At 42.8% G+C, this 27,379-nt stretch overlaps 1 protein-coding gene across 3 annotated transcripts in view; it reads right to left on the bottom strand.

Annotated features, from left to right (window-relative positions):
- LOC143319929 (glutamate receptor 2-like) overlaps positions 1-26,561 on the bottom strand; it is a 180,364-nt gene extending 153,803 nt beyond the window's left edge. For all 3 annotated transcript variants that reach the window (XM_076729206.1, XM_076729208.1, XM_076729209.1), the window contains exon 1: positions 26,283-26,561. In XM_076729206.1, coding sequence (XP_076585321.1) covers positions 26,283-26,388 — 106 coding nt within the window. In that variant the 5' untranslated portion in view covers positions 26,389-26,561. The remainder of the gene's footprint in view (positions 1-26,282) is intronic.
- Between the last annotated feature and the right edge of the window lie 818 nt (positions 26,562-27,379).

Here is a 27,379-nt window from a genome sequence, read left to right as displayed (position 1 = left end):
TTTATACAAACCTTCCTGAGGCTTACAAAGCCACCCCCTTCCCCCCACCTGTCACTGTTTCTACTCCCCAAGGACTGCTAAAGTATGGCTAGAGGAAGCAGACTCCACACTCCAGCATCAAAAAGAAAAAAAAACTGTGTGGCTCAGTAGTTACTTGAGTTACTTCAACAAAACTCAGTTTTTAATGCTGGTTTATACTTGTAACGATTATTGAGGGGCTGGTATGTTTCCTGACACCAGCTATGTAGAATAACACTGTTTTGACTTCTTGTTCCCTCTATTGGATATTATTAAGGGATCACTATCACAGAGAAGTGCTTCCTGTCTCTCATTCTGCTCTGCTTGATACAATATTGCCCTAAAGAGTGTGATTTCTGAACAATACAACAGAGCATAAAGTAGAAAATGCCACACTTCATAACATATTGTAGGCTATTTATAACACGAGCTATGGCAGAGGTCCTCAACTATTGTCCAAGGGCCAAAATTCTTCTGTGGGTGCTGGAAAAATAAAAACAATTAACCTAATTAAGTCTGGACTTTCCTGTGATAGACATTATTTATCCTCAAACAATAAATATCATCCCATCACACAGCCCTACATCCCAGTGAGTAAAATAATGAAAATGCAAAGAACCGAAAACCAAACCCTCACAAGATTCTTACACCCTGGCCCTAACCCCACTTCTCCTACTTATTCCACCTCTGATACTAGTTTCACTAACAATAGTCAAAACACTGATATATCCAAAAATGAATCCTACAAACGCCTGCTTCTATATATATGATAGAAGTATAGGTGCTTCTTTGGTTCTGTCAGGTTGGAACATACTAACACACCCTTTAAGGGTTCACTCTGCACCACCTGGCCAAAGATACTGCATGCCTGCCGGACTGCACCCAGCGAAGACTGGTGAGAGAGACTTGTTCTAATGAAAAACTGATCAGGAAAGGAGGCAAGGTTTCCAAATGACACCACAGCCATTCATGAAATTATGCAGGTTATGGGACAGGTATCATGGTCCCAGAGGAGGTGACCGTAAGAGCTTTAATTCCACTGAATCATGTGATTGTGATTAGTGACACAATCGTGAGTGAGAGGGAGAGACAGAGAGAGTGAAACACACAGCAATGACAATAATAACTACATTAAATGCTATCATAATAATAATAATAATAAAGAAGTAATGGATAAAATAGAAAAATATTCTAAAATCTAAATCTAAAATGTAATACAGCATGATAGTATATGGACTTGGTATGTGTATGGTAGCATGTATATGTATATTTTAACATGATAGTACATGACAGTATACATACATAATAATATGTACATAATAATAACAGCATTGGGAGCAATTTGGGGTTCAGTATGGTGCCCAGGGACACTTTGACATGTGGACTGCAGGGGCCAGGGGACAGAGCAGACTCTATCTGCTCAGGAGGCTGAGGTCTTTTGGGGTGCGTGGGGCACTCCTAAAGACCTTCTATGACTCTTTTGTGGCCTCTGCCGTTTTCTATGGTGTAGTCTGCTGGGGGAGCAGCATCACTACAGCTGACAGGAAGAGGCTGGACAAACTTATCAAGAAGGCCAGCTCTGGATGCCCTCTGGAACTGGTGGAGGAGGTGGGGGGGGGGGGGGGGGGGGGATGACAGCCAAGCTGTCCTCCATGACAGACAATGACTCCCACCCCCTCCAAAACACACTCACTGCACTGAGGAGCTCCATCAGTGACAGGATGCTACATCCAAAGTGTGTGAAAGAGCGGTATCACAGGTCATTCCTCCCTGCAGCTGTCAGACTGTACAATAAAAACTACTCCAAGTAATCAGTGCAATAGTCCGGACTTAACAGTCTGTAAATACTATCTACAATTTCTTACAATTTTTTACAATTTCTTTCTTTTTATTTTTATTTAAAATCCTCACTCTTTTGTATATACTGTTTTTGTTTGTAATTTGCATGCACTTCTTATATTAATCTTTACTGATGCTGCAGTATTCTGGAATTTCCCCTCGCGGGACAAATAAAGGTATATTGAATTGAATTGAATTGAATTGAATTGAATTGAATTGAATTGAATTGAATTGAATTGAACCACCAACCCTACAACTAGCCACAGCTGTTACATAGCATTTTATGTAATAAAGAAAATGGATGAGAGCCTTAAATTCTTTCTGTTCATTTAACCAGTATATAATATTATGTAGTCATATTCATTTGCTGTATGACAACTAAAAGCAGGAACATACTGTACTGTCAAATGGGATTTGGATTGTATTTATATAGCACTTTTCTAGTTTGACGACCATTCAAAGAATATGATACTTCTGTGTTTTCCATCAGCTGAAAAACACCCACTTCTCACTCCATACAGGGCATCTGCTTTAACAAAACATCAGAATAAAATAAAAAAAAACACAACTGAGAGACAAAGACACGTTAATGCCCTTTTAATCGATTGAACAAAAAACTTTCACATTCAAATAAAGTGACTATTGTAAACCACTGCCAGTTCACTGCATAAAAATAGTGCAGAGCTGTGTCAGGGCACATGAACTGCTGCTTCAGGACTCAGACCCTATCCATCAGGTGTTCATTGTGGACTGACATGATCCTCTCTGCAGCCAGAAAACAGAAAAAAAGGAATATTTAAATTGATGCAGTGCTTGAGCATGAACGCCACAGAGACTGGTGTCAAAGTCATTGGGTCCAGACTTGACAGATGACGGGGACAGAGTCTTATACAGACATGGTACGATGCTCAGGAACCTGGAACTTTGAGCAGGTATTGTCATCATTTCATTATCAATAATAATTAACTATTTATATACCACTTCCACAGTTGTTAAGTGATTCAGGGTAGAGAGGGAAAGACAGACACTAGAGAGGAACACACTGGGTGCTGGAGTGGTTGAGTCTGTACCAGAAGAGAAAGGAGATTTAAAAACAAATTTATTGTAACAGGGGGTTTAGTACGGTGGCCCTGAGGTGCAAATCACAACGGCAAATCAGAAAACACAATGGCAAAAGAGAAAACACAACGGCAAATCAGAAAACACAACGGCAAAAGAGAAAACACAACGGCAAATCACAAAACACAATGACAAAAGAGAAAACACAACGGCAAATCACAAAACACAACGGCAAAAGAGAAAACACAACGGCAAATCACAAAACACAACGGCAAATCACAAAACACAACGGCAAAAGAGAAAACACAATGGCAAATCACAAAACACAACGGCAAAAGAGAAAACACAACGGCAAATCACAAAACACAACGGCAAAAGAGAAAACACAACGGCAAATCACAAAACACAACGGCAAAAGAGAAAACACAACGGCAAATCACAAAACACAACGGCAAATCACAAAACACAACGGCAAAAGAGAAAACACAACGGCAAATCACAAAACACAACGGCAAAAGAGAAAACACAACGACATTAACCAAAACGGAAAAGGTAGGTACCCTCGGGGGACAAGAATCGTCGCTGATTGGACGAAACAACTGGTCCGTCCTTTGAACCGGAGAGACAACACCGACAGACAAGCGGCAATACAGAGGAACATGCTGCTATGTTTTGCCAAAATTGTGGCAAAGAGTTTGAAAAAAGTCCTAACTTCTGCAGTGAATGTGGGAAAAAGCTGCAGGAAGACGGTGGCGACGCTCACGCGCGACCTTCAAGTAAGTAAACGGATGTAACGTTTCCGGTTCAAAGGACGGACCAGTTCTTTCGTCCAATCAGCGACGATTCTTGTCCACCGAGGGTACCTACCTTTTCCGTTTTGGTTAATGTCGTTGTGTTTTCTCTCTTGCCGTTGTGTTTTCTCTTTTGCTGTTGTGTTTTGTGATTTGCCGTTGTGTTTTGTGATTTGCCATTGTGTTTTCTCTTTTGCCGTTGTGTTTTGTGATTTGCCGTTGTGTTTTCTCTTTTGTCGTTGTGTTTTGTGATTTGCCGTTGTGTTTTCTCTTTTGCCGTTGTGTTTTCTCTTTTGCCGCTGTGTTTTGTGATTTGCCGTTGTGTTTTGTGATTTGCTGTTGTGTTTTCTCTTTTGCCGTTGTGTTTTGTGATTTGCCGTTGTGTTTTCTATTTTGTCGTTGTGTTTTGTGATTTGCCGTTGTGTTTTCTCTTTTGCCGTTGTGTTTTGCACTTCAGGGCCACCATAGTTTAGGGCCCAATTGAAGTTCCACCAGAACATGGAAGTCACACAGAGTCTTAGATATGAGAATGTCACTGTTCCGTTTAGAACAATGGTGAGGCTCAGGTATTTATAAGGTATTTACCAGGGAGCAGGAGATCGGGGGAAGTCAAAGGCAGGCAGGTCCAGTAAGTAGAGATCAAACCAATATGAAACACTGGAGAGTCTTGCATGCTGCAAAGAACAATCTGGCACTGACTGTGTGTGGAACAGCAGCTTTAGTGCTGGGCTGATTGCGATGAGCTTCAGATGTGTGATCAGGTGAATGGACAGGTAGGCATGAGTGTGGAAAACTTCTGGCAGAGCAATTGAGCAGATGAAATGACAATGGCAACAGATAAGAGACTGAGCAGATGTGACAGAACCCGGGACAGCTCCTGCTCTCGCAGCTGGCATCTGACCGCATAGACCGGGCCCCTTTCGATGACTTGAGGTGGCATAGTCTTGAGGACTTGTGCTAGCCAGCTGTCCCTGATCCTGGGACACCTCTTCAACCTGAGCCTGAGCCTACAGAGAGTCCAGGTGCTGTGGAAGATGTCTTGCATGGTTCCTGTTCCAAAGAAGAAATCTCCATCTGGCCCCAACAACTACAGAGTCATTGCCCTTACATCGCTCTTGATGAAGGTCCTGGAGAGGCTGGTAATGGCCCACTTCCAACCACAGGTGAAATCATCACTGGACCCTATACAGCTTGCCTACCAACCCCATCTACATGTCGACGATGCCATCATACACCTGCTGCAGCATGCTCACTCCCACTTGGATCATAGCGGGAGCACTGTGAGGATCACTTTCTATGATTTCTCCAATGCATTTAATACTATTCAGCCGCTGCTCCTGGGTGAGAAGCTGCGAGTGATGGGAGTCGACACGCTCATAACTTCCTGGATTACTGACTACCTGACAGACAGACCACAGTTTGTCCGACTGTGCAACACTCTGTCTGAGACTGTGGAAAGTAGTACAAGAGCACCACAGGGGACTGTTCTGTCTCCCTTTCTCTTCACCTTGTACACCTCAGACTTTCGGTTCAACTCTTCATTGTGCCACCTACAGAAGTTTTCAGACGACTCAACAGTGATGGGGTGTATAAAGGATGGACAAGAGGAGGAATACAGAGCAGTGGTGAAAGATTTTGTGGAATGGTCTGGTAGAAATCACCTGCTGGTTAACGTGGCCAAGAGCAAGGAGATGGTGATTGATTTCAGAAGGAACGGGACAACCACACAACCACTGTGTATTCTGAGGGAGAATGTTGCAGTGGTTGAGAATTTCAAATACCTCGGTGTGCACCCCGACAACAGACTGAACTGGAACACTAACATCAACACCGTTTACAAGAAGGGGATGAGCACACTCTATTTCCTGAGGAGGCTCAGATCATTCAAAGTGTGCAGCAAGATGTTGGAGATCTTCTACCATTCTGTTGTTGCCAGTGCACTCTTCTTTGCTGCAGTGTGCTGGGGGAGCAGAGTAAAATCAGCCAGCAAAACCAATAGACTGAACAAACTGATCAGATCAGGCTGCAAACTACACTCTTTTGAGGAGGTGGTGGAGAGTAGGACACTGGACAGACTGTTATCCATCATGGATAATCCTGAACATGCAACCTTTTCAACCACCAGGAGGGAATATTGCTGTGTTCTTTTGTCAATCTCCAAAATAATTGGAAAATAAAAATAAAATAAGACATCAGGTCCATATAAAGTGCTCTAAGTTAACACATCAAAAACAGTAACAACACTTTTCTGAGCAATACAAGTATTGAACACTGAACTTGTTGCTTTTCTCTTCTTCAGATAATATAAAATAAATAAAACAGACCCATCAGTAAGTTAGCACATCAAAAATAACATTGTTCATCATCACAAAATAAAGTGCTGGAATAACATCAAGCAATCACTTCTAGTAGGCTACAGAGGACATAACAGCTATGCTGACCTCATGCCTCTTATGTCTTTTTCTTCAGCCAGTTGCTGAGACAGACCAGCTTGGTCACATTTTCTGGGAGCAAGGCCTTTTCTTTTGCACTATGTGGCCTGTGACGCTAAACAGTCTCTCACAAGATATGGAGGTTGCCCGGGAGGCCAGGTACTTGCGTGCTAGGGCTGACAGCTTTTCATAGGCTCCTGAGTGAGCATACCACCACTGCAGGGGACAGTCATCAATACTGATACTGGGCTCTGCTCTGTAGTGCTGCAGCTCTCCAGACTCCATTCAATCTTCCTCTGAGTCAGAGTCAGACCCCAGCAGGACAGCGCTTCTCCTCTTCTTCTGAGCTGGTTCATCATCCTCTGTGGAGGGCTGGAGAGTGGCTGCTCCTCTGGGCTCTGCTGCTTGGAGCATGTTCTCCAGACTGGTCCACACCTGAATGAATGAATGAATGGATAGACAGATGGATGGGGTGGATGAATGAATGATTGTCATTAATACTAAGTGCAGTTGGCCGTTTTATTTTATTTTCATTTTATTTTATTTTGTGAAGCACTTTGTGTTGCATTTCTTATGTACGAAAAGTGCTATTTAAATAAAGTTTGATTTGATAAATTGGACTCATCATTCCAGCCTATCCTGATAGTCTTTACCTGATCCCTCTTTTCTCTTGGAAGACATTTCAAATCCTTAAAACGTGGATCCAGTGCTGTGGTCACCTTGAACCATGTCTCACTGGTATCAGCTCACCGTGCTGCCAGGTCCCTCTGGAAGGCATTCTTGAACTTTACACGTAGGCTGGATCATCATCACTGCTGTCCATGACACAGTCCAGATGGCGAAAAGTAGGCAGCACTATAGAGCAAGAGACGTAGGCCTCACCACCCAGCAGCTCAGTCACATACCTGCAGTGGTGGATAAGTTTGCAAAATAAACTTAGCTGGATATTTAAATTAAAGTGTTACTGATTTTCAATTTGATTGTCCTTAAAAGTAACTATTGGATTATACATGACAGTAGTTTATTTCATTAAAATGGACAGGTGTTTATTTGGGCTTACCTGCATGGTTCAAGCAGGACCTCCAGCCTCTGCAGTTTCCCCCACTCAGCTTCGGTTGGCATGACCAATCTATGGTTGTTCTGTTTGTCCAACGTAGCCTGGACTGCCTCTCGTTTGCGTAGGAGGCGTGAGACCATTGCGAGTGTCGAATTCCACCTGGTCGGTATATCTTGTATAAGTTGTTCGCTCTTTTTCCAAGTGCTACTTGTTGCTGGTTAAGTTCTGTGGTACTCGCAGGGCTTTGTTTAAAATGACCAACAATCTTGCAGCACTTTGCTAGCACACTGGCAAACCCACTATCGATTCAGACCATGATGGTAGCAGCCAGCATGTTTGCTGCACTGTCTGTACCGATGATGGATATCTTGTTTTCAATTCCCCAGTCATTTGCCACTTTGAGGAACTGTTCAGCACACTTATCAGCAAAGTGCCTGGTTTCTGTTTTCATGACCATCAGTGCAAATGAGTTGAGGTTCCACTCACCATCAATAAAGTGTCCAGTCACCCCCAAATAGCTGTGGTTGCCAGCTGAGGTCCAGTGATCTCCGGTTATAGCAACATAGTTGGGCGAATCCTCCACCAAAATCTCAAGTTTGTTTTTCTTTTTCCTGTTGTACATCTTGCTGATTTTGGTCGTCATTGTAGTCCTGCACAGTGGCTTGTATGATGGGTCATTGGACGCAGTTTGCAACACCTCTGTTAACCCCTCGTCGTGCACTATGTTTATCGGCCTGCAGTTCATCGCTATCCACTTGGCAAGAACATTCGTCAGCCTGTCGGTTGCAGACTTGCTCATACATGGAGTGTTCTCCACGAATTTAGTTTGGCAAAGAGTTTTGCTATGGCTCGCAAAATTGCTAACGTCTTCGCTGCTAATGTTAGCTGTGGCTGCACTCGCGACTGGGTGCGTTGCGTTGATGTGGTAGGTTAAACTTGAGCTGCTTCAGTGGTAAGCAAAGTCCTTACAAAGAAGGCATATCACTCTACCTTTATCAATGGTGCTGTAAATTTCCCATTCATTGAACCGACAACTCTCACATGCTCCTCCATTTTTATGCTAAACAAGCCCAAACACAATGACAGCCAATCTATGTCCACTTCAGGGTATGATTGACCATTGTTTTCCACCCCTAACAACTCAAGCACAAGAAGCCCAACGCATAAAAACGGATTTTAAAAAAAGGCAACTTACAGAAACAGTAGTTAGAGATTAAAATCTCTCATGGTGGAAACATCACCATGGCGCTTTAAGGCAGCCGCAGGTGTTTTCTCGTCGGCGTGTGCCTTCAACGTTTTTATGCTTTTTTTTAATTGTTTTTAGTTGTATTTTTAACTTTTTTATTTCAAGGCAGCCTGTAAGGAACTGTTTTTGCATTATGTGTGGCCATCGGTAAACCTGGGAGAAGATGGAAGGAGTTAAAAATTGCAAATACTCTCCGCACTTCCTTATGAGTTTAAGGAAACGTGCAGCCCAGCTGAATTGGAATACCGTGCAGACACTGGAAAGCATCGGAATAATTTGCAAAAGAAGTCGGGCAAGAGGATTGAGAGCTGGTAGGAACAGACGGGAGAAAATAACAATTATAGAAGGACACAGACCGAAACCTAAACATAGGATGAAACGGGCGAGTGTACTGACTGAAATATGCTTGAAAAAATCCGAACCGGAGCAAGCCCGGATGCCAAAGTTAACTCTCTGTAACGCGAGATCACTGACAAAAAAGACTGATGAATATGAAGTACTGCTGAAAAATCTAGATGCTGACATCGGATGTGTTACTGAAACGTGGGCTCATGATAACATACCGGATGAGTCGTTGTCAGTGAAGGACTATCAACTCTTTAGAAGAGACAGGATGAATGGAAAAAGCGGAGGGGGCGTGGCCGTGTACTGCCATGAGAGACTACAGGAGAAGAGGAGAAAGGATCTGGAGAGCGATGACACTGAGTGTGTATGGGTCCAAATACAACCACGTCGGACCCCTAGCGGTGTTTCATCTATTTTTGTGGGAAATTTATATCATCCCCCCTGGGCAAATAAAAAATCATACCAGGACAGAACTCTGGAGTATTTAATAAACACAATAGACACGATCAAAGCATCTTCTCCCCATATGGGACTATATTTATGTGGAGATTTTAATAAACTACCCACAAAAATGTTAACCTCCTCCCACCCTGATATTCGGCAAATAGTTAAATGTCAGACTCGGGGACAGGCCACCCTAGATTTGATTTTTACAAATATGGCTAAACTCTACAGCCCTCCAACCACCCTTGCCCCCCTGGGGTCCAGCGACCACAAGTATCTGGTGCTGAGCCCAATAAACACAACCGGGCAGAAACAACTGGTGAAGCGTAGAAGGAGCCGGCTAGTAACGAAAGACAGAAAAGAGGCCCTTGCAACATGCATCGCTATGACTGACTGGTCTGCTGTCTACGAGGCTGAGGACATCAATGCCAAGGCAGTGAATTTCAACAACTATATCCAGACAGCGATGGACATATGCATGCCTGTGAGATGGAAAAAAATAACAACTGCGGACAAACCATGGATGACAGAGAAAATAAAGAAGGCCATAGAGAAAAGACAAAAAGCCTATAATAAATGGGGGAAAGTGGGAAAATGGAGAGAAATGAGAAACTCTGTCCAAAGACTTATACGTAAGGCAAAAACAAAATACTACAAAAACGAAATGCAAAACCTAAAGAAAAAGAACCCCAAGGAGTGGTGGGACTTTGTAAATAATGGCCTAGGAAGAACTAAATCATCCGATGCAAGAATCAAAATACAGGGAGTAGATGAAAACAAAGCTGCAGAAGCTCTGAACAACTTCTTTGCCAAATCATGGACAAAAACAACGGACTGCTACTTTTCCCCTCTATCTAGACCTCTCACACAAAGCGACATTTGCAGCATAGGCGAGATGAAGCTAGCTCTAACTCGTCTGGACCCCCAGAAAGCAAGTGGGCCGGATGGCATTCCAACATGGCTGCTCAAAGAACAGGCAGAGGACCTGGCCCCAGTCATTACACATCTGGCCAACTGCTCTTACCAACAAGGGCGTATTCCAGACATATGGAAAGAGTCGAATGTCTGTCCCATACCCAAAGGCCAAGACCCCGGCTCAATTTCAGATTGGCGTCCCATCTCTCTAACCTCTTGTGTAGGGAAAACAGTAGAACGGTTTGTTTTAAAAAAGCTCATGCCCACAGTGCTTGATGTGTGTAAAAATCAGTATGCATATCTGCCCAAGCACAGTACCACAACAGCTTTAGTTAGAGCAATGCACACCTGGCTCACTGAAACCGACTCCAAACCAACAATGGTAAGAGTACTGTTGGCAGATATGTCAAAGGCGTTTGACAGAATTGATCACGGGACCCTGATGAAAAACATACTGGACTTGAAGTTGTACCCATCTCTGACAGCCTGGATACACAGTTACATCACAGGGAGGAGACAAAGAGTGGTAGCAAATGGGGCCTACAGCCCCTGGATTGAAGTCACATCTGGGGTGCCACAAGGGGGGGTAGTCTCCCCATATGTCTTCCTCCTCTATATGGCTACCCGGGATGCTGTGTTTGAGGACACCCTTGATGTGGGATATGCGGACGACATTGGGTTGTCGAGAGCAATCCCCATATGTGACATCGAGACAGACACATCAATGCGCCTGGAGGCACAAAGGCTGGACGAATGGGCAGCAAAGAACAACATGATGTTAAATGGGAAAAAATCGGTTGAATTACGGATATGCTTTGCACGTGACCCCCCACAACCTCCTCCCCTGGTGCTGGGGGGACAGGTCGTACCTGTTGCGGAAACAACAAAATATTTGGGATACCACCTGGACCAAAAGCTGACTGGAGATGTACACATTGAGAAGGCAGTAAAAACCGCCTCCAAGCGGCTGCACTATCTCACCGTTATGGCGAGATACGGTCTACCTGCAGATGACCTCATCACCATGTATACCACTCTCATCAGGCCATGTCTTGAATATAGCTCAGTGCTCTTGGTGGGTTGTTCAAAAAAACAACAAGCAGAGCTAGAGCGGGTCCAGACACGTGCCTGCAAAATCATCAGAAGAAGAGCTGGTAATTTTTCACAACCCCTACCATCACTCCAGATCAGGAGGGAGGAGGCTGCAGTGAAGTTAATCAGGGACATGCATGATGAGCAACATCCTCTGTATGACCTGCTTCCTCCAACACGAGGCAACTGCACCGCCAAGACACTGAGGAACCAGCACAAGCTGGCTGAACCCATGGCCAAGACCAGCAGGCTGAGGAACTCAACGCTGCACACAGCAGTCAGGCTATATAATGACACTATTTAGACTGGAAAAATAAATAAATAAAAATAAAATGACATAGCATGGCCACCATGACTGCTAACTGTTCCCAATTCACTGCCCCGAAATATTTTAGTTATTTATCTATTCTTCTTAATCTTGAAATTGTTTTGTAGTGTCTTTCTCTAATGTTTGTTTTGTAAAGTTCTGCGTTTTTTCAGTGGAGCCCTGGCTCCACTGCAAGCATGAATTAATAAAATCAAATCCAAAAAAAAAAAAAAAAATTTAGATTAACGCGATTAAAAAACATAATGCGCTAAATATGACTGTAATTAAATAATTGCAAGTAATGCAATAATTTGACACCCCTAATTATAATACATATTATATATATACTTAGTTATATTTTTATTTTCATTCCTGTTTCTATTTTTTGTTACTTTTTTCTTAATACTTGTGTATACATTCTGTGTTTGCCTGTATGTTTAATTGCTACTGCAACAAAATAATTTCCTAAATTGGGATCAATAAAGAAGCAGCCTAAAGTCTAAAGTCTAAGTATAAGGAGGTAGATCAGCAGGATTGAGTGGACTTTCTCGGGCCCGTTTAACCAAGGAGATGTAGAAAGAGGGGTGCACTCTATCAGACTGGGGGAGCTTCAACCTCACCAGCTGTGGAACTAATGACCTTCTGGATGGTGAAAGGACCAATGAACCTGAGTGCCATCTTTCTGGACTCCACCCGAAGAGGAAGATCCCAAGTAGAAAGCCACACCCTCTGGGTTTGACTATGATTAGCAGTGGTCGTGTAGCGTCCCATGGAGCAGAGGAGTGAAGCTCTGGGACCAGGTGCAGTGGCAGCGGTGGATGAAGGTTTGGATGGAGGGACAGTAGACTTCCTTCTCCAAGACCAGAAGGAGTGAAGGCTAAAATCCATAGGCACACTGGAAGGGTGACAAGCCCTTGGCAGAGCTGGTTTGGATGTTGTGTGCGTATTCCATCCACAGCAGCTGCTGCGACCAGGAGGAGGAGACCATGCAGTAGAGGGCTGTTTCCATCTCCTGATTCATGCTCTCACTTTGACCATTGGACTGGGGGTGGAATCTGGACAACAGACTGGTCGTGGCCCCCAGTAGACTGCAGCACTCTTTCCAGTATAAATGGAGGAAAACTGGAGCCCCCAATCAGACACCATGTCAACTGGGAGACCATGGAGGCGGAAAACATGGAGCAGGACTAGTTCTGTGGTTTCTTTGGCGGAGGGAAGTTTGGTCAGGGGGATGAAGGGAGCCATCTTGCTGAACCAATCTACCACAGTTAGGATGGCCGTGTTCTCTTGAGATGGTGGCCCATGATGAAGTCCAGAGAGCTATGCGACCATGGGCGGCGTGGCACCGGGAGAGGCTGCAGGAACCCAACAGGGGCATGGTGAGGCAGCTTGTGTTGGTTGCAGACAGCAGAGATGTTGACAAACCCCTTGACATCCTCTTCTAATGTGGACCACCAGATGCGTTGATGGAGGATGTCTTGGGTTCTCTGGATACTGGGGTGACAAGTGAACTTGGAGGCGTGAGCCCACCGGAGGACATCAGACTGCAGAGCAGCGATGACAAACAGCCGATCCGGGGGGTATGCACTGGGGCCAGGTTGACTGGGGGTGATTGTGATGAGCTTCAGGTGTGTGATCAGGTGAATGCACAGGTAAGCATGACTAATAATTTTGCTTTTTGACATCTAAGCATCTACTCTGACAATACATTCTGCTTCAGTGGGACTATCAGCTATCCATTTTTCAAATAAGATGATAACGATCACATGTCAATCTGCGTAGGTATCACAGCCTCCCCCTTTCATTTTTTACTGAGTACATGTAGTCGTTACATATATGTACAGTACTCTCATCAGAAAGTGAAGTGCTGAATAATCTCGGGGATGGCTGTGGCTCAGTAGTGGTAGTTCACTTATCAGAAGGTCGGTGGTTTGACCTTTTGTCCTTCTGAGGCCCTGGCCTCAGCAGGCTACATGTCGAAGTATCTTTGGGCAAGTTACAGAACCCCAAATTGCCCCCAGTGCTGTGCATCAGTGTGTGAGTGTGTGTGAATGGATATCGCATGTAATGAGGAGGTGGTTTAGTCGCTGTACAAATGTCTGTGTGAATGGGTGAATGCAGATTTCTGCTGTAAAAACTGCCTAGAGTGGTCATCAGATGAGAAAAGTCCTATATATTTACAATAGATTTACCATTTATCTTTCACTGCAGTGAGGATGAGTTCACCAAACTCACCAACATTAAGTCATCATTCCTACTGCCAACAAATTGGATGTTATCCTGTTGTATTGCACATGTCCACATATCTTTGTATTCATTTCAGTGAAGCTAGATTGCAAGACTGCATCTTCAACTTGTTCAGAGTAAAGCTTGGGGTAAAATGGCGAGCTGTCTTTGACTGGCAAGGCTGGAGGATTCACTGACCAAGCTGAAAGACTGATCAGTCTTTGAAAAAGTGAGACATGGATTTTTTTAAATTCTTTAAATGGCATACTGATAAATCTTTCAGAATAAAGTTTAATCTATTCTGTAGTATTTATATATTTGTCTGTATACTCATGTATATTCTGAATCTCTTCAAAAATGTCCTTAATAGCAGATGTTAAAATGTTGCCGCAGTAATTTCATGTAAAACATACACACATACACACAAGACACAAGTCACTGAAATTAGACATGTCCCAAACAGTGTCTTCAGTTTCCTATATGGTAGTGACACTATGCTCACTTGTAGAGGGACAATAATTTGTATATTTGAATGAGCCACTAATTATATTTACATAGCAATGTCTGTGTTTTCGGGACATTGACAGGGAAACATGTTAAATGAAGATTTTATACTGCACTGTGTTACCAGGCAGTTCAATGTGCTCATATAGGTGAGCAATCATCTCTTTGACTCAGTCACACTGGCATTCACAAATTGAAACTGTGCATTTTAATGTTGCTAAAGCCATATCCTGAGTCACCAATGATCCAATCATATTAAAATGCTTACCTTACTAACATTGACTTCACCTTACTGTGGTAACTGAAGACAGGCTGTAACAAAGACAAAGTCCAGAAAATTCAGGTGGAATACTCACTAGCGTAACTACTACTCATAGGCTATGCATATGAACCAAATGCAATGTACAGCACATCAAAGGTTTAATTCAGCTGCCCTTTCTGTCTACATCTGTCCTCAAACATCAACATGGACAGAACAACTCTCAGAGCCCCAGAAAGGTGTGGGGAAGAAATGGATTCATGGGAAGTACCACTAACTGTCCTTACCAGAAGAACTAGACTGCCAAGCAAAGACTCTCAGCTCTGGCTACCCACCTTAAGAGATAGTAAGAAGTAAAACCACGGGACTAGATCCACCCTGAAGTGAGACTGAAAGGTACTAGATTAGATTAGATTAGATTAGATTAGATTAGATTAGATTAGATTCAACTTTACTGTCATCATCAGAGTGCAACACAGAGACAATGAAATGCAGTTTAGCATCTAACCAGAAGTGCAAATGGTCATAATATCCTTTACTCCCTTTACTCCTAATTCCCTTACTTTAATATCATAAAGTAGTGCAAGTGGCATGAAGTATAAAAAGTATGAGGTAGGTGCAGTGCAAGTAATTTCTATGAAACCATAAAAACATGTGCAACACAGTATGCAAACAGGTGACATGAACAACAGGTAGTAAGTGGCAGGGCAGGAAAAGTAAAAGGTATAAGTGAACAGATCAGGGGGAAAAAGTGTATATAAGATATAAAATATAAAGTGATATGTGCAGTGTGCTGAGTTGATAGATAGATAGATAGATGTCCAATGCAAATAGAATGCAAGTTAAGGTGCATGTTGAACAGAGTGTTGTACAGATTCGATTGAGAACATTGAGGAATGTTGACAATAATGTTTAACGTTCAGCCTTCTGAGGAAGTACAGTCGGCTCTGTCCTGTCCTGCACAGAGCATCTGTGTTGGCAGTCCAGTCCATTTTATCATCCAGCTGCACTCCCAGGTATTTGTAGGTCCGTACAAACTCTACAAAGTCCCCTTTTATGGTCACAGGCTCCGGATGAGGCCTGGGCCTCCTGAAGTCCACCACCATCTCCCTGGCCTTGGTGGTGTTGAGGTGCAGGTGGTTGGAGTCGCACCATGTGACAAAGTCCTGGATCAGTGTCCTGTACTCCTCCCCCTGTCCACTCCTGATATGACCCACGACAGCAGTGTCGTCTGCGAACTTTTGCACATGGCAGGACTCTGAGTTGGACTCTGGCTGTGAAGACCTGAACTGAGGAGGCATGTGAGCAAATGAGAGACTGCTTTATCACCACTGACTGGGACATACTGTGCAGCTCTCATGGGGAGGACATTGACAGTCTGACTCACTGCATCACGGACTATATCAATTTCTGTGTGGAAAACACTGTGCCATCCAAGAGAGTACAGTGTTTTCCCAACAACAAGCCCTGGGTGACCCCTGAACTGAAGGCTCTGCTAAATGAGAAGAAGAGGGCCTTCATCTCAGGGGACAAGGCGGAGCTGAGAGTACAGCAGGAGCTGAAGTATAACATCAGGAGGTGCAAGAAAAACTACAGAGAGAAACTGGAGCAGCGCCTGGAGAAGAACAATGTCCGAGATGTGTGGAGAGTTCTGAAACATATCTCGGGCCATGGCAAAAGTGGGGATGGGCAAACCACCACTGGAGATCAGGACTGGGCAAATGAGTTAAACTTGTTTTTTAATAGATTTGACTCTGCCCCCACTCCAGCCCCCTCTCACTGGGGCACCTCTCCAGGCCAGGCGTCTCCCCTCAGCTGCAGTCCTTAACACCTCAGCTCCCCTCAGACCACTCTGCTCCAACCCCCGCTGTCATCAAGGTCCCACCACCACCTACAGCTCTGGACTACCCCCCACAGTCACCCCCCTCCCCTCTCTCCATCACTATGGACCAGGTGAGGAGGGAGCTCAGGAAGACAAAGGCTAGGAAAGCCACAGGCCCAGACGCCATCAGCTCCAGGGTGCTCAGGGAGTGTGCAGACCAGCTCAGGTTGAACATGTACAGAACCACCTGACTGAGTCTCAGTCTGGAGAGAGTCCCAGCCCTGTGGAAGACCTCCTGCGTGGTGCCGGTTCCAAAAACAGCCCATCCCAGGGAACCAAGCCACTACAGACCTGTCGCCCTAACATCCCACCTCATGAAGACCATGGAGAGGATCGTCCTCAGCCACCTCCGCACCCAGGTGAGCTCTGTGCTGGACCCGCTACAGTTCGCATATCGACCTGGCATTGGGGTGGACGACGCCATCACCTACCTGCTACACCGGGCTCTGTCTCACCTGGAGTCCCCTGGGAGCACTGTGAGAGTCATGTTTTTTGACTTCTCCAGTGCTTTCAACACCATCCAGCCTTCAATGCTGAGAGGGAAAATGGAGGCGGCTGGTGTGGACCAACAGCTGGCTGCATGGACCATCGACTACCACACTGACAGACCACAGTATGTGAGGCTACACAGCTGTGTGTCAGATGTGGTACTCAGCAGCACAGGGGCCCCCCAGGGTACGGTGCTGTCACCGTTCCTTTTCACCCTCTACACCTTGGACTTCATGCACAACTCCACCCTCTGTCATCTGCAGAAATTCTCTGATGACAGTGCCATTGTTGGCTGTGTGTCAGAGGAGAATGAGCAAGAGTACAGAGGGGTCGTCACGGACTTCGTGGACTGGTGTCAGCAGAACCACCTGATCCTAAACACCAGCAAGACCAAGGAGATGATTATTGATTTCCGAAGAAAACCTTCCCCTCACACACCGGTGAACATCCAGGGCTCGGACATTGACATGGCGGACTCATTTAAGTACCTGGGTGTTCACCTCAACAATAAACTGGACTGGACAGACAATACTAATGCCCTGTACAGAAAGGGCCAGAGTCGCCTACACCTGCTGAGGAGACTGAGGTCCTTTGGTGTGTGCAGGGCTCTACTCCGGACTTTCTATGACACTGTGGTGGCCTCTGCAGTGTTTTATGCCATAGTATGCTGGGGAGGGGGCAGCACGGACAGAGACAGGAAGAGACTGAACAAACTGGTTAAGAGAGCCAGCTCTGTCCTGGGCTGCCCACTGGACTCCATCGAGGAGGTGGTGGACAGATCGTGGACAACTCCTCCCACCCCCTGCACCACACCGTGAGGACCTTGAGCAGCTCCTTCAGCACAAGACTTTTACATCCCCAGTGCAGGAAGGAGCGCTACCGCAGGTCATTCCTGCCCACAGCCATCAGACTGTATAACAGTGCACAATAACATCAACTCAATTGCAAGCCGTACTGATCACATCTCACATTTTTCCTGTTTTCATGTGCAATCATCATTTTTAAATGAGTAATACATATAAGTAAATAAGGGTGTACGTATTGTATATATTGTAAATTCCATACGGTATATAATACTGTGCAATATTTTGCTTGTCCTCTTGTCCTCTGACTTCTTGTACTCTGTCCTGTTGCTGCTGTAACCTGTGAATTTCCCCCATTGTGGGATAAATAAAGTCTATCTTATCTTATCTTATCTTATCTTATCTTATTATAGATAAAACTCACTGCTCTATCCCCCATAGCTGTATTCAGCCCTGTAAATGTTGTATGCATTCTGCAGCGAGAACACATTTTGGCAAACAGATTCTAAACCTGGATGGTCAATCATGCATGGAGGCCTTTCATCCAGCTGCTGCAGCCATCTTGTAACCTATTATGTATAATATAAGGTGAGTATCTGCAGTGGCGTGTTACACTACGATCATAAGTGTAGGTAAAGGTAATATGACATATGGCATCTCCTGGCAGCATATGTTGCTCTGACTGCATTGTTGCACACATTCCACATGTGCGCTGATACAAACAAATAAAAAAATCATGCATGTATAAAGCTAAAGAAATAAGAAACGTTGCATACCAATATTTGCAACCAATAATAGCACCCACATTTTAGATTTGAATGTGTGTGCTCTTGCTAGCTACACATTGGATCATTGCATTTTTGTTCCTTCCCTTAGTGCAGGCATCTCCAAACTATTCCACAAAGGGCTGAGTGGCTGAAGGTTTTCTTTCCAACCAAGCAGCAGCACACCAGACTTGACTCATTTCATCAGCTGATCTCAGTCTTCAGAGAGCTGATTGGTCAGACTTCCACACGGCCCTTTGTGGAGTAGTTTGGAGATGCCTGCCTTAGTGGCCACTCGGGGTGACCAGTTCTGTCACTGTGACTGGTGTGACATCATGCCATGACATGGATTTTGCAATACCACCATTATCATGATAAAAGTTTAAGCATATTAAAAAAAAAAAAGTGCTTTACAGTGGCTGCATTAACACACAGGCAGAGGGCTACACACATTTACACACAGTTACACCCCATACCTCAGATACTCCGACGACACTGCAGTACTCGAACAACTCAATGATAACTTGGTTGCAAGCTACTGTAACTCCATCTCCTATCTCACACAGTGGTGCATGGACAATCACTCAGTCTGTAACTCCACCCACACCCCCATCAGCATCAATGGTGAAGTTACTGAACTAGTGGAGGTTCAACAAATATCTTGGCATCACCCTGGACAATAAGCTGAACTTTGAACAGAAAATTGACATCCCTAAAGGCTGCCAACAAAGACTCTCCATCATCTGCAAACTTAAAGCACTTTCCGTTGGCCCCTATGTTCTGCTACTAGTTCAATGCATCGTCCTCTACTGCTCCCCCTGCTTCGTTAATATGCTTACGATCTACATAAGATCATTGACCTCCCATTCCCCAATCTCCCAGACCCTCAACCCTCACTCGTGCTCCTCCCGTCTGGTCGCTGTGACGGTCGCTTGCTTGGAGTTTTTTCCCTTCTGCCATAACAGAGCTGAACCGAACATCCAGACTGTAATGTGCCTGAGTTTGTGTGTTTGCGTATGAAAAGTTTGAGAATGGGCTGGTAGTGGGCGTATGGTAAGGGATTCATGTACAGTGCTGCTTGAAAGTTTGTGAACCCTCCAGACATGGTCGCTGTTTTTGTAAATAACATTAAAGTAACCTTATTAAACATACATCCAAATCCCAATTTGTAAAGCACACCTTCCAAATAATGGACACACACAAAGAGATACAGTTTCGTTATTTAATTCAAAAAAGGTGGTTCATTTCACAAAAACTGAAAATTTAACATGTGCAAAAGTATGTGAACCTTTTTATTAGTAGCTTGTGGCTCCTCCTTTTGCTGCCATTACTTCAACCAAACGCCTTCTGTAACCACTAACCAGTCTCTCGCATCTGCTTATGGGGATTTTTGCCCACTCTTCCTTGCAGAACTCAGCCAGTTGAGAGAAGTTGGAGGGACATCTGGTATGTACCAACTTCTTCAGGTCTCGCCACAACATTTCAATTGGATTAAGGTCCAAACTTTGACTGGGCCAATCCAGAGTATGAATCTTCTTTCTCTGATGCCATTCCTTTGTAGATGTGCTGGAATGCTTTGGGTCATTGTCTTGTTGCATAATCCATTTTCGTCCCAGCTTCAACTCCCTGACTGATGGCAGGAGATTCTGGTCAAGAATTTGTTGATACGCCTGAGAATTCATGGTTCCTTGGATAATATGGAGTTGTACAGGTCCAGAAGTAGGGATGGGTACCGAATTTCGGTACTTTTTTGGTACCGACCGAATTCCCGCTGAAGTAGCGAGTATCGATTCACGGGAAATCCGTCGGTACCACAATTCGGTACCTGAACGCACTTTTTTTTTTTTTTTTTTTACCCTGTACGCACCTTGACGTTATGCGTCGGCGAGATAGGAAGACGCGGTGACGCGGTTACGTCAGTGGTTGCTTTATCTTCAGAGGCGGACCGTAAGCGCTCCATAGTCTGGCTTCATTTTATCAAGCTGGATGCCGACAACGCGCGGTGCAACATTTGTGATGCGAAGTGCAAAGCCAGCAAGGGAAACACGTCCAACTTGAGGAAGCACTTGGTTAAACACCAAATATTCCTCAAGGCGGAGGAGTGCACGACAGTTTAAAAACACAGGCTAACGTTACCACAGCTACTCGCCCGGCGTCAGCATTAAACGTTACCGCCAGCAAGCCTGCTGCAGCCAGCGGCTCGACACTTGCAGCCAGCTTCGAGGAAGGAGAACAACCGCCCCTTTTAAAAAGGTAGATGACGACGATGACGACGCAGCTTCAATTAGCATAATTTTATACAGTTATTTATTTTGAATCTATTTATTTTTAAGTTATTTACTTTATCCCCACACACATTTTTCTCAAGTTCTATGTTGGAGTTATTTAACTTGATGTTATTGAAGAATAAATGTTCAAAATTCCGAAGTTTTGACTATTTTTTTAAATATACAAAATAACTTTAATTACCAAACACATATCCCCCCCCAAAAAAGTATCGAAAACAGGTACCGAAAAATACCGGTATCGATTCGCAGGTACCGAGTATCGGTATCGTATCGATTCAGATGTGAAAGGTACCCATCCCTATCCAGAAGCAGAAAAGCAGCCCCAGACGTTCACATTTTGACCATCATGCTTCACTGTTAGGAGATTCTTTTCTTCATATGCAGTGTTGGCTATTCTCCTAACATGGTGGTTTTGATTGTGACCATATAATTCTATTTTGGACTCATCTGTCCAGAGAATGGACTTCCAGAAGGTCTCTGGTTTGTCCAAGTGCTCTCTGGCAAAGTTGAAATGGGAAACTTTGTTCTATTTTGAGAGCAGAGGCTTCCTTCTAGCAACCCTCCCATGAATGTCATGGCTATTCAATTTTCATCTGATTGTAGACGCATGCGCATTTGTCTCAGATGCTACCAGAAAGGTCTGCAACTCTCTAGATGTGATGTGTGGGTTGGCCTTCATCTGGTTTATGGGTAAGTAAATAACATTAAAATAACCCTTGAAACATACATCCAAACTTACCAATGCAGCTGGGGGTTCACTTACTTTTGCACATACACTAATTCCATGTATCATGTAGTTTTTTGGGCTACTTAAACAAGTCCCACTAAACAAGTACATGCAATTGATAAACATATATCTGACATTTCATACATAAAAACTGGTGATGATAAAATAAGAAAATCGTGGTAAAACAACAGAAACATCTAAACTGCTCAAGGGGTTCACATACTTTCAAGCAGCACTGTATGTATTTGTCAATCGTGATGTTTTTTGTCCAGTTTGATATATTTGTGTACTGTGACGTTGTACTCCCATGCGGTGTGGGATTCATGTATGTATCTGTCAAATTTAATGTAATCTATCCAGTTTGATGTATTTGTGTGGTCTGAGATTGTACGGAAAGTGGAAACAATTTTCGTTGCAGAAGGACAAATAAATCTAAATCTAAGATACAAAGGTATAATTCTGAGGAAGTGAAGTGGATTAACTTTTTGTTGTTAGAAATATTGCCACAACAACTGGGAAACTCTTAGGCTAACAGTTATATTGTTATTATTTTACTTTAGACTGCTTTCGAGGGCCAATACAAAGCAGGATTCACTTCAAAACTGACATTCAAAAATGGATTGTTACCGACTTCAAACTTAGAATCTGTAAGTTCTGTCATTTTATGTTGTGTTACTGTTTATTCTGCTGGTTAGCCTGTTGAATTTGGCATTAGCATGTTCTGCAGCTAATGTAGCTAATAGCATCTACTGTAGACCCACACACTGGAGCAATGCTGGCATAATTAATGTTAATAGACATTAAAGAGAAGCTGTGTGAACATTAAGCCTTACTTGGAGCCAAGAGTTGTATGTCGAATGTGAGAAACGGTTTTTTCACATAGCTTTTTGTGTCATCTCACACAGCCAGACCTAACCTTATCTCCACATTTCAAACTGCAGCACAAGCTCAGCTGGTTTGTTGTTACCACAAAGCCCCCTCTGCTGCTTTGGTATGTGTGCCTGTTGCTGCTGTATGTAAGTGTCCTTGATAGACATGCTCCATGGTACACTGTCTATTGTACTTATATAACAAACTTTTGGTTTTCTGCCAAAGAATATCATGTCAGTACATATCTCAGGTATCTCAGTAGTATGGTGGTAGTAGTAGTCTCTGTTTTCTGAATCGAATAGTTTTCAGTAGCTCAACTCTTTTATTGATCAAGTAGTGTAGTAGTGTCCAAACAACTGATTTCCCCAAGCATTTCTGAAGCTCAAATGTAGTGAGCTTCCTGCTCCCATTATAAAACCGCTAAGGATTAGCAAGAGAAGTCACCTCCATACATGGATGTGTAATGAAATTTTGAGTTAACAGTTTGTCCTGCAGTTGAGTCTAAAATGAGCGTACTCATGAAATTACAGCACATGCATGCACACACACACACACACACACACAAACATAGATGAACACACACACTCTCAGCACCTGATTTTTATTATTATATGTGATTTTTTTTTTTTTTTTAATTGTCTGTTTTGGTCACCATATTGGCTGTAGGGCAGTGAGAGCACAGGGCTTATTGTTTAATTAGCATTAGAAAATTGTTTGACTGAGATAGCAATCCAATCTGTTTTCAGTACTGTCACTGCTATTACCTTGGTTGTAAATTATATTGTATCTACCATTGACAAAGGGAAATACTGGGCTGCCCTCTTTGTAGATTTAACAAAAGCATTTTAACTGTTATGCTCATACAGTGGTTGTGATATTGGTTTTGAAGTCTTGTAAATTGTTTCAGGACTACCTGTCTCATAGAAAGCGATGTGTGATTTCAGGAAATGAGTGTATTGTATTTATTTTGTTTTAACTGTACTCTCAAAGAGTAAAACTTCCATGTTTATATGCTTAGTTATAATTTTTGAGAACATTCGTTTTCTCTTGGTTTTATTTTCATCCTTATTCTTCTTTATTGTACATATTTTATGTTTATGTGTATGTTTAACCTGCTGCTGCTGCAACAAAAGAATTTCCCAAATTGGGATCAATAAAGTAAAAGTCTAAGTCTAAATCTTCAAGATTTTAAATAACAGTTGAACGAAAATAGATAATTCTAATTGTCATAGCAAGATGTAACCTACTATAAAATTCCTTTGAGGTGAGGCATTTGATTGTACCACAGAGATTGTGGTATTTTCAATCTGATGCATAAATATTGATTTAATTGGTTCAATCTTGGATTCACACCTGGATTGAATAAGATTTTTTTTTTCTGTTGAAATCTGACATATTTAAGTCCCTCCTGTCCAGTGAAAACAATTCCTGAGTTAGATATACATCTCCCTCTCTCCTCTCCCGATTCAGTGAATTAAGAGCTTATTCCAACCAAATCAGAGTTAGCAATGACTCATGGAACTATGGAAAGACAAACCAAGAAGGTCTTGGTGAGTTTTATTTTGTATTTGTATGAAGTGTGTGTTTTACGATAATAAAGTTACTGTTTCTGTGAATGGAGTCTGGTGGCCTTGGCATGAGCAATACAACAGCTGTTTCTGGTTTAACAAAATGGATCTTACTCTCCAACAAAAAGGTATTTCTCTATGGCTCCTTTCCACAATCTTGTCAGACACTTAGAATAACAGATTTTGAACCTGTCAGTGGCAAAATCAACCACCTAGTGGACATACATTTATGGTGCGCATCCACCTGGAGGGATTAAATTGCAGTCTATTACATGCCTGCAGCACTCTCATTCAATACTGAAAAAACTGCTGTCTCCATTAGTCACTTGGACACAAAAAAGGGTCCATATTCAGACAATAAGTGACCTGTATTCCTCCTGTTTGACCATGACACTGGATTCTTCCAGGATGCATGGGCCTGCATACTGCGCAAACATCACTTTCATTGATTGAAAATATAATGTAGGTAAAGCTTAAAAAAGTGCATAAGTCAACAACGCAGTATAGGACAAAATTATATTTGTTTATTTTGTCGGTATATATAGGTATGTTAAGCTTGTAGATGTTTATGTTGGATAATATTGAAGTGGACATATTGTTTTTTCCTCTTGTAGTCATAATACACAAAAATAGATATTCAAATGGTTTGAACCTATGTGTTTTTTTAGAAGGAATATTGGAACTTCATTTGTAGCCAATTTTGACAGCCAAATGTGCTGCTGCTTGTTTATCTTTAGATATCTTTTTTTTTTTTATCTATCATTTTGCCTTCCTGCCTACACACAAGATAACATCTTGGGATGTGCACATACTACCTTAAAGTGGTACTTACACAGTTGTACGCAGTTACTCTGTGTACAGTGATGCAGCTAAAAAAAAAAAAAAAAGGACAGTGGACCGTAAATCCTTAAAAAATATCACAAATATGTAGTTTCATTTTTAAAGAAGGATCAGTAATTTCCTGAAACAGCAGATCCATGATAGGATTGTGAGACAATGGACGCCTGTCCCACCTTCCAGAAAGTAGCATATAATATCAATGATTATTATGTTAATTTATTGACAGATATTTAATATAAATCAGCATCAGGTGCAAAAAAAAAAAACCAAACAAACCATAACCCATACTTCTGACTGATCTAGTTATCTAGTTGACTGACTGTGGTCAGTTTAACTCTGCTTTAAGGCCCTTGACCCCTTGGGCTGTTAGTCCTGTCTCAAATAGGCATTCATTAATGACCTGGCCACTGTAGTTTTTAGAAAGTCTTCACAGGACAATACTGTGACAGGACTATATAGTGCATTTGTTTGATGCTCTATAGTAAGTATTCCTAGTACACCATCAAGACTGACTTAGATGTAAAAGGTATACCTGTCTGTCTGTCAGTCTGTCTGTCACTTTGGTCCAGGCTGAAATATCTGACATTGAATGCAACAAACAGGTCAAAGTTTTCACTTGTTTTGTGAAATATCTCAGCTTGATAGAATGGCTCAAAATGTTGCAGAGACATTCATGATTCCTAGGAGGCATGTACTGCTATGTTTTGATAATCCCCTGACCACTCCCCTAGTGCCACCAGCAGGTCAAATTCTTAATTTTTCCAGGCTTTGGATACACTCACAATACTTGCCAGCAGAATCACTTCATTGTTGGTTTGGGTCTTTTCATGAGAAATTGTTTCCAATATTTAAAAGAAATACTCTAAATGGCATACCTTTGTCAACCCCTGTAATGATAAATGACTGAAAAATCAGCACAGTAAACAGTATGAAATCACTCTGATAGTTATTTAAATAAACTATTTCAATTCTCACAATAGACATATTTAGTACTTGTATAGCCTATTTATATATTTCACTGTAATGGCATGTGGCTGAAAGCTTAACACATCCTCTATGCTTAATCGTCGTTACAAAGGTCATTATATACACAGAACCTGAAATTGCTATGCAACACGGAACGGAGATCAGGAAATACGTTTGGAGTGCTGGATTAGAAATATATTGGATTTACCTGCCCTTACCTGTGTGCCAACATCTCAAAGAAAAACACATATGCACACACACACTGCACTGCTACTAAGAGGCAAGTGCATATAAGACCATAGACAAATATAAAAGAGGAAAATGATGTTATTATTAGAACACTGCAGCAACCATACACTCAGGAGGCCCCTTGAAATTAAAGCGCTACAAGGACAGAGATAAGAGACGCCCACATTAGTAGGAGGCAGACACAGGGAACGATGAAAGGGAAAAGAGGAAAAGCAAATAGTGAGAATGATTTAGACAGACCTACGACCGTGAGTTTACAAGCAGACAATTGTGGGGCCACGACAAAAAAATGAAAATCCTACCGATTTGAACGCTCGGAGATCCGCACAAACCCTCGCGCCACAGAAGTGTAACCAAAAGCAGCAGCTTCATGATCGTATCCAGGCTCTTCACGCGTCGCCACAGCATCCTAAGGTAGTGGTTCCTACCAAAATATTATCTCCATTACAGACGATGCGAGCTCATGTCGTCATTCTATTTTCGCTCAGAAGCTCGAGCTCTGCAGATGCCCTAACCTCTCTCTTGAGATGCGCGTGCCGCTGCTGCGGCTGCTATACTGGGGGCGCGCGCCGCGGAATGCCAATGAACACCGATGAGGCACGAGGGAGAACCGAGAACAGCCGACAGTATATAAAGCAGCGTACCAAAACGAAGCTGTAGGAGAAAATATAAACGGAAACATAACTGATGCATAACGGTGGAGTAGGACTTACTACTCTGTATGTTTTTTTTCTGTACATTTCATTTTACCTGATATCACACGACAGGCCTATTGGAATAGGTTGCCAGTTTTCTTTTAGTCTCTACTGTGTTGCACCGTGACATGATTCATATAGCTATGTAAAGTGCTAGCTTACACGTTCTATTACGAACTCACTAACAACTCACTTATGTAATAAATGATCCATGATGTTTTAATGCATGAATTAATACTTTATGATGAATTCCTATTGCTTACTAATAACAGTGAAGTCATTATGACTTTGTGTGATTAGTTCACACTTAATAGATCATCAACTAAAACAGTATCACTTCACACCTTCAGTATTTTTTCAAGAGTTACTCAATTTACTTTTTTGAGATAAGATTGATTTTGACAAACTTGCACCTCAAGAAATGTTTGGGCCAACTGGGTGGAGGGGTTGGCTCTGACCTACAATTCAGGGCCTGACGTTACTGTAGATGAAGGTCCCATTCATTTAGACAATACCTTAAAACATTGTGAAAACTAACACAGTGATGCATAAAATATGATCTTGTAACAATTTGGCTCTGTCTAGTGATTTTATGTGTTTCTATTCTGTACTTTCTGACTGCACTTGTGTAACCTAATGAATGTCCTTGTACTGTTCAGAGTTGTAAGATAACATGACTGGTGAAAGCCAAATTGGAGAACAGG

This window comes from Chaetodon auriga, chromosome 4 (assembly GCF_051107435.1).
Source record: "Chaetodon auriga isolate fChaAug3 chromosome 4, fChaAug3.hap1, whole genome shotgun sequence".
Lineage (NCBI taxonomy): Eukaryota > Metazoa > Chordata > Actinopteri > Chaetodontiformes > Chaetodontidae > Chaetodon > Chaetodon auriga.
This window is presented reverse-complemented; position numbering and strand designations above follow the sequence as displayed.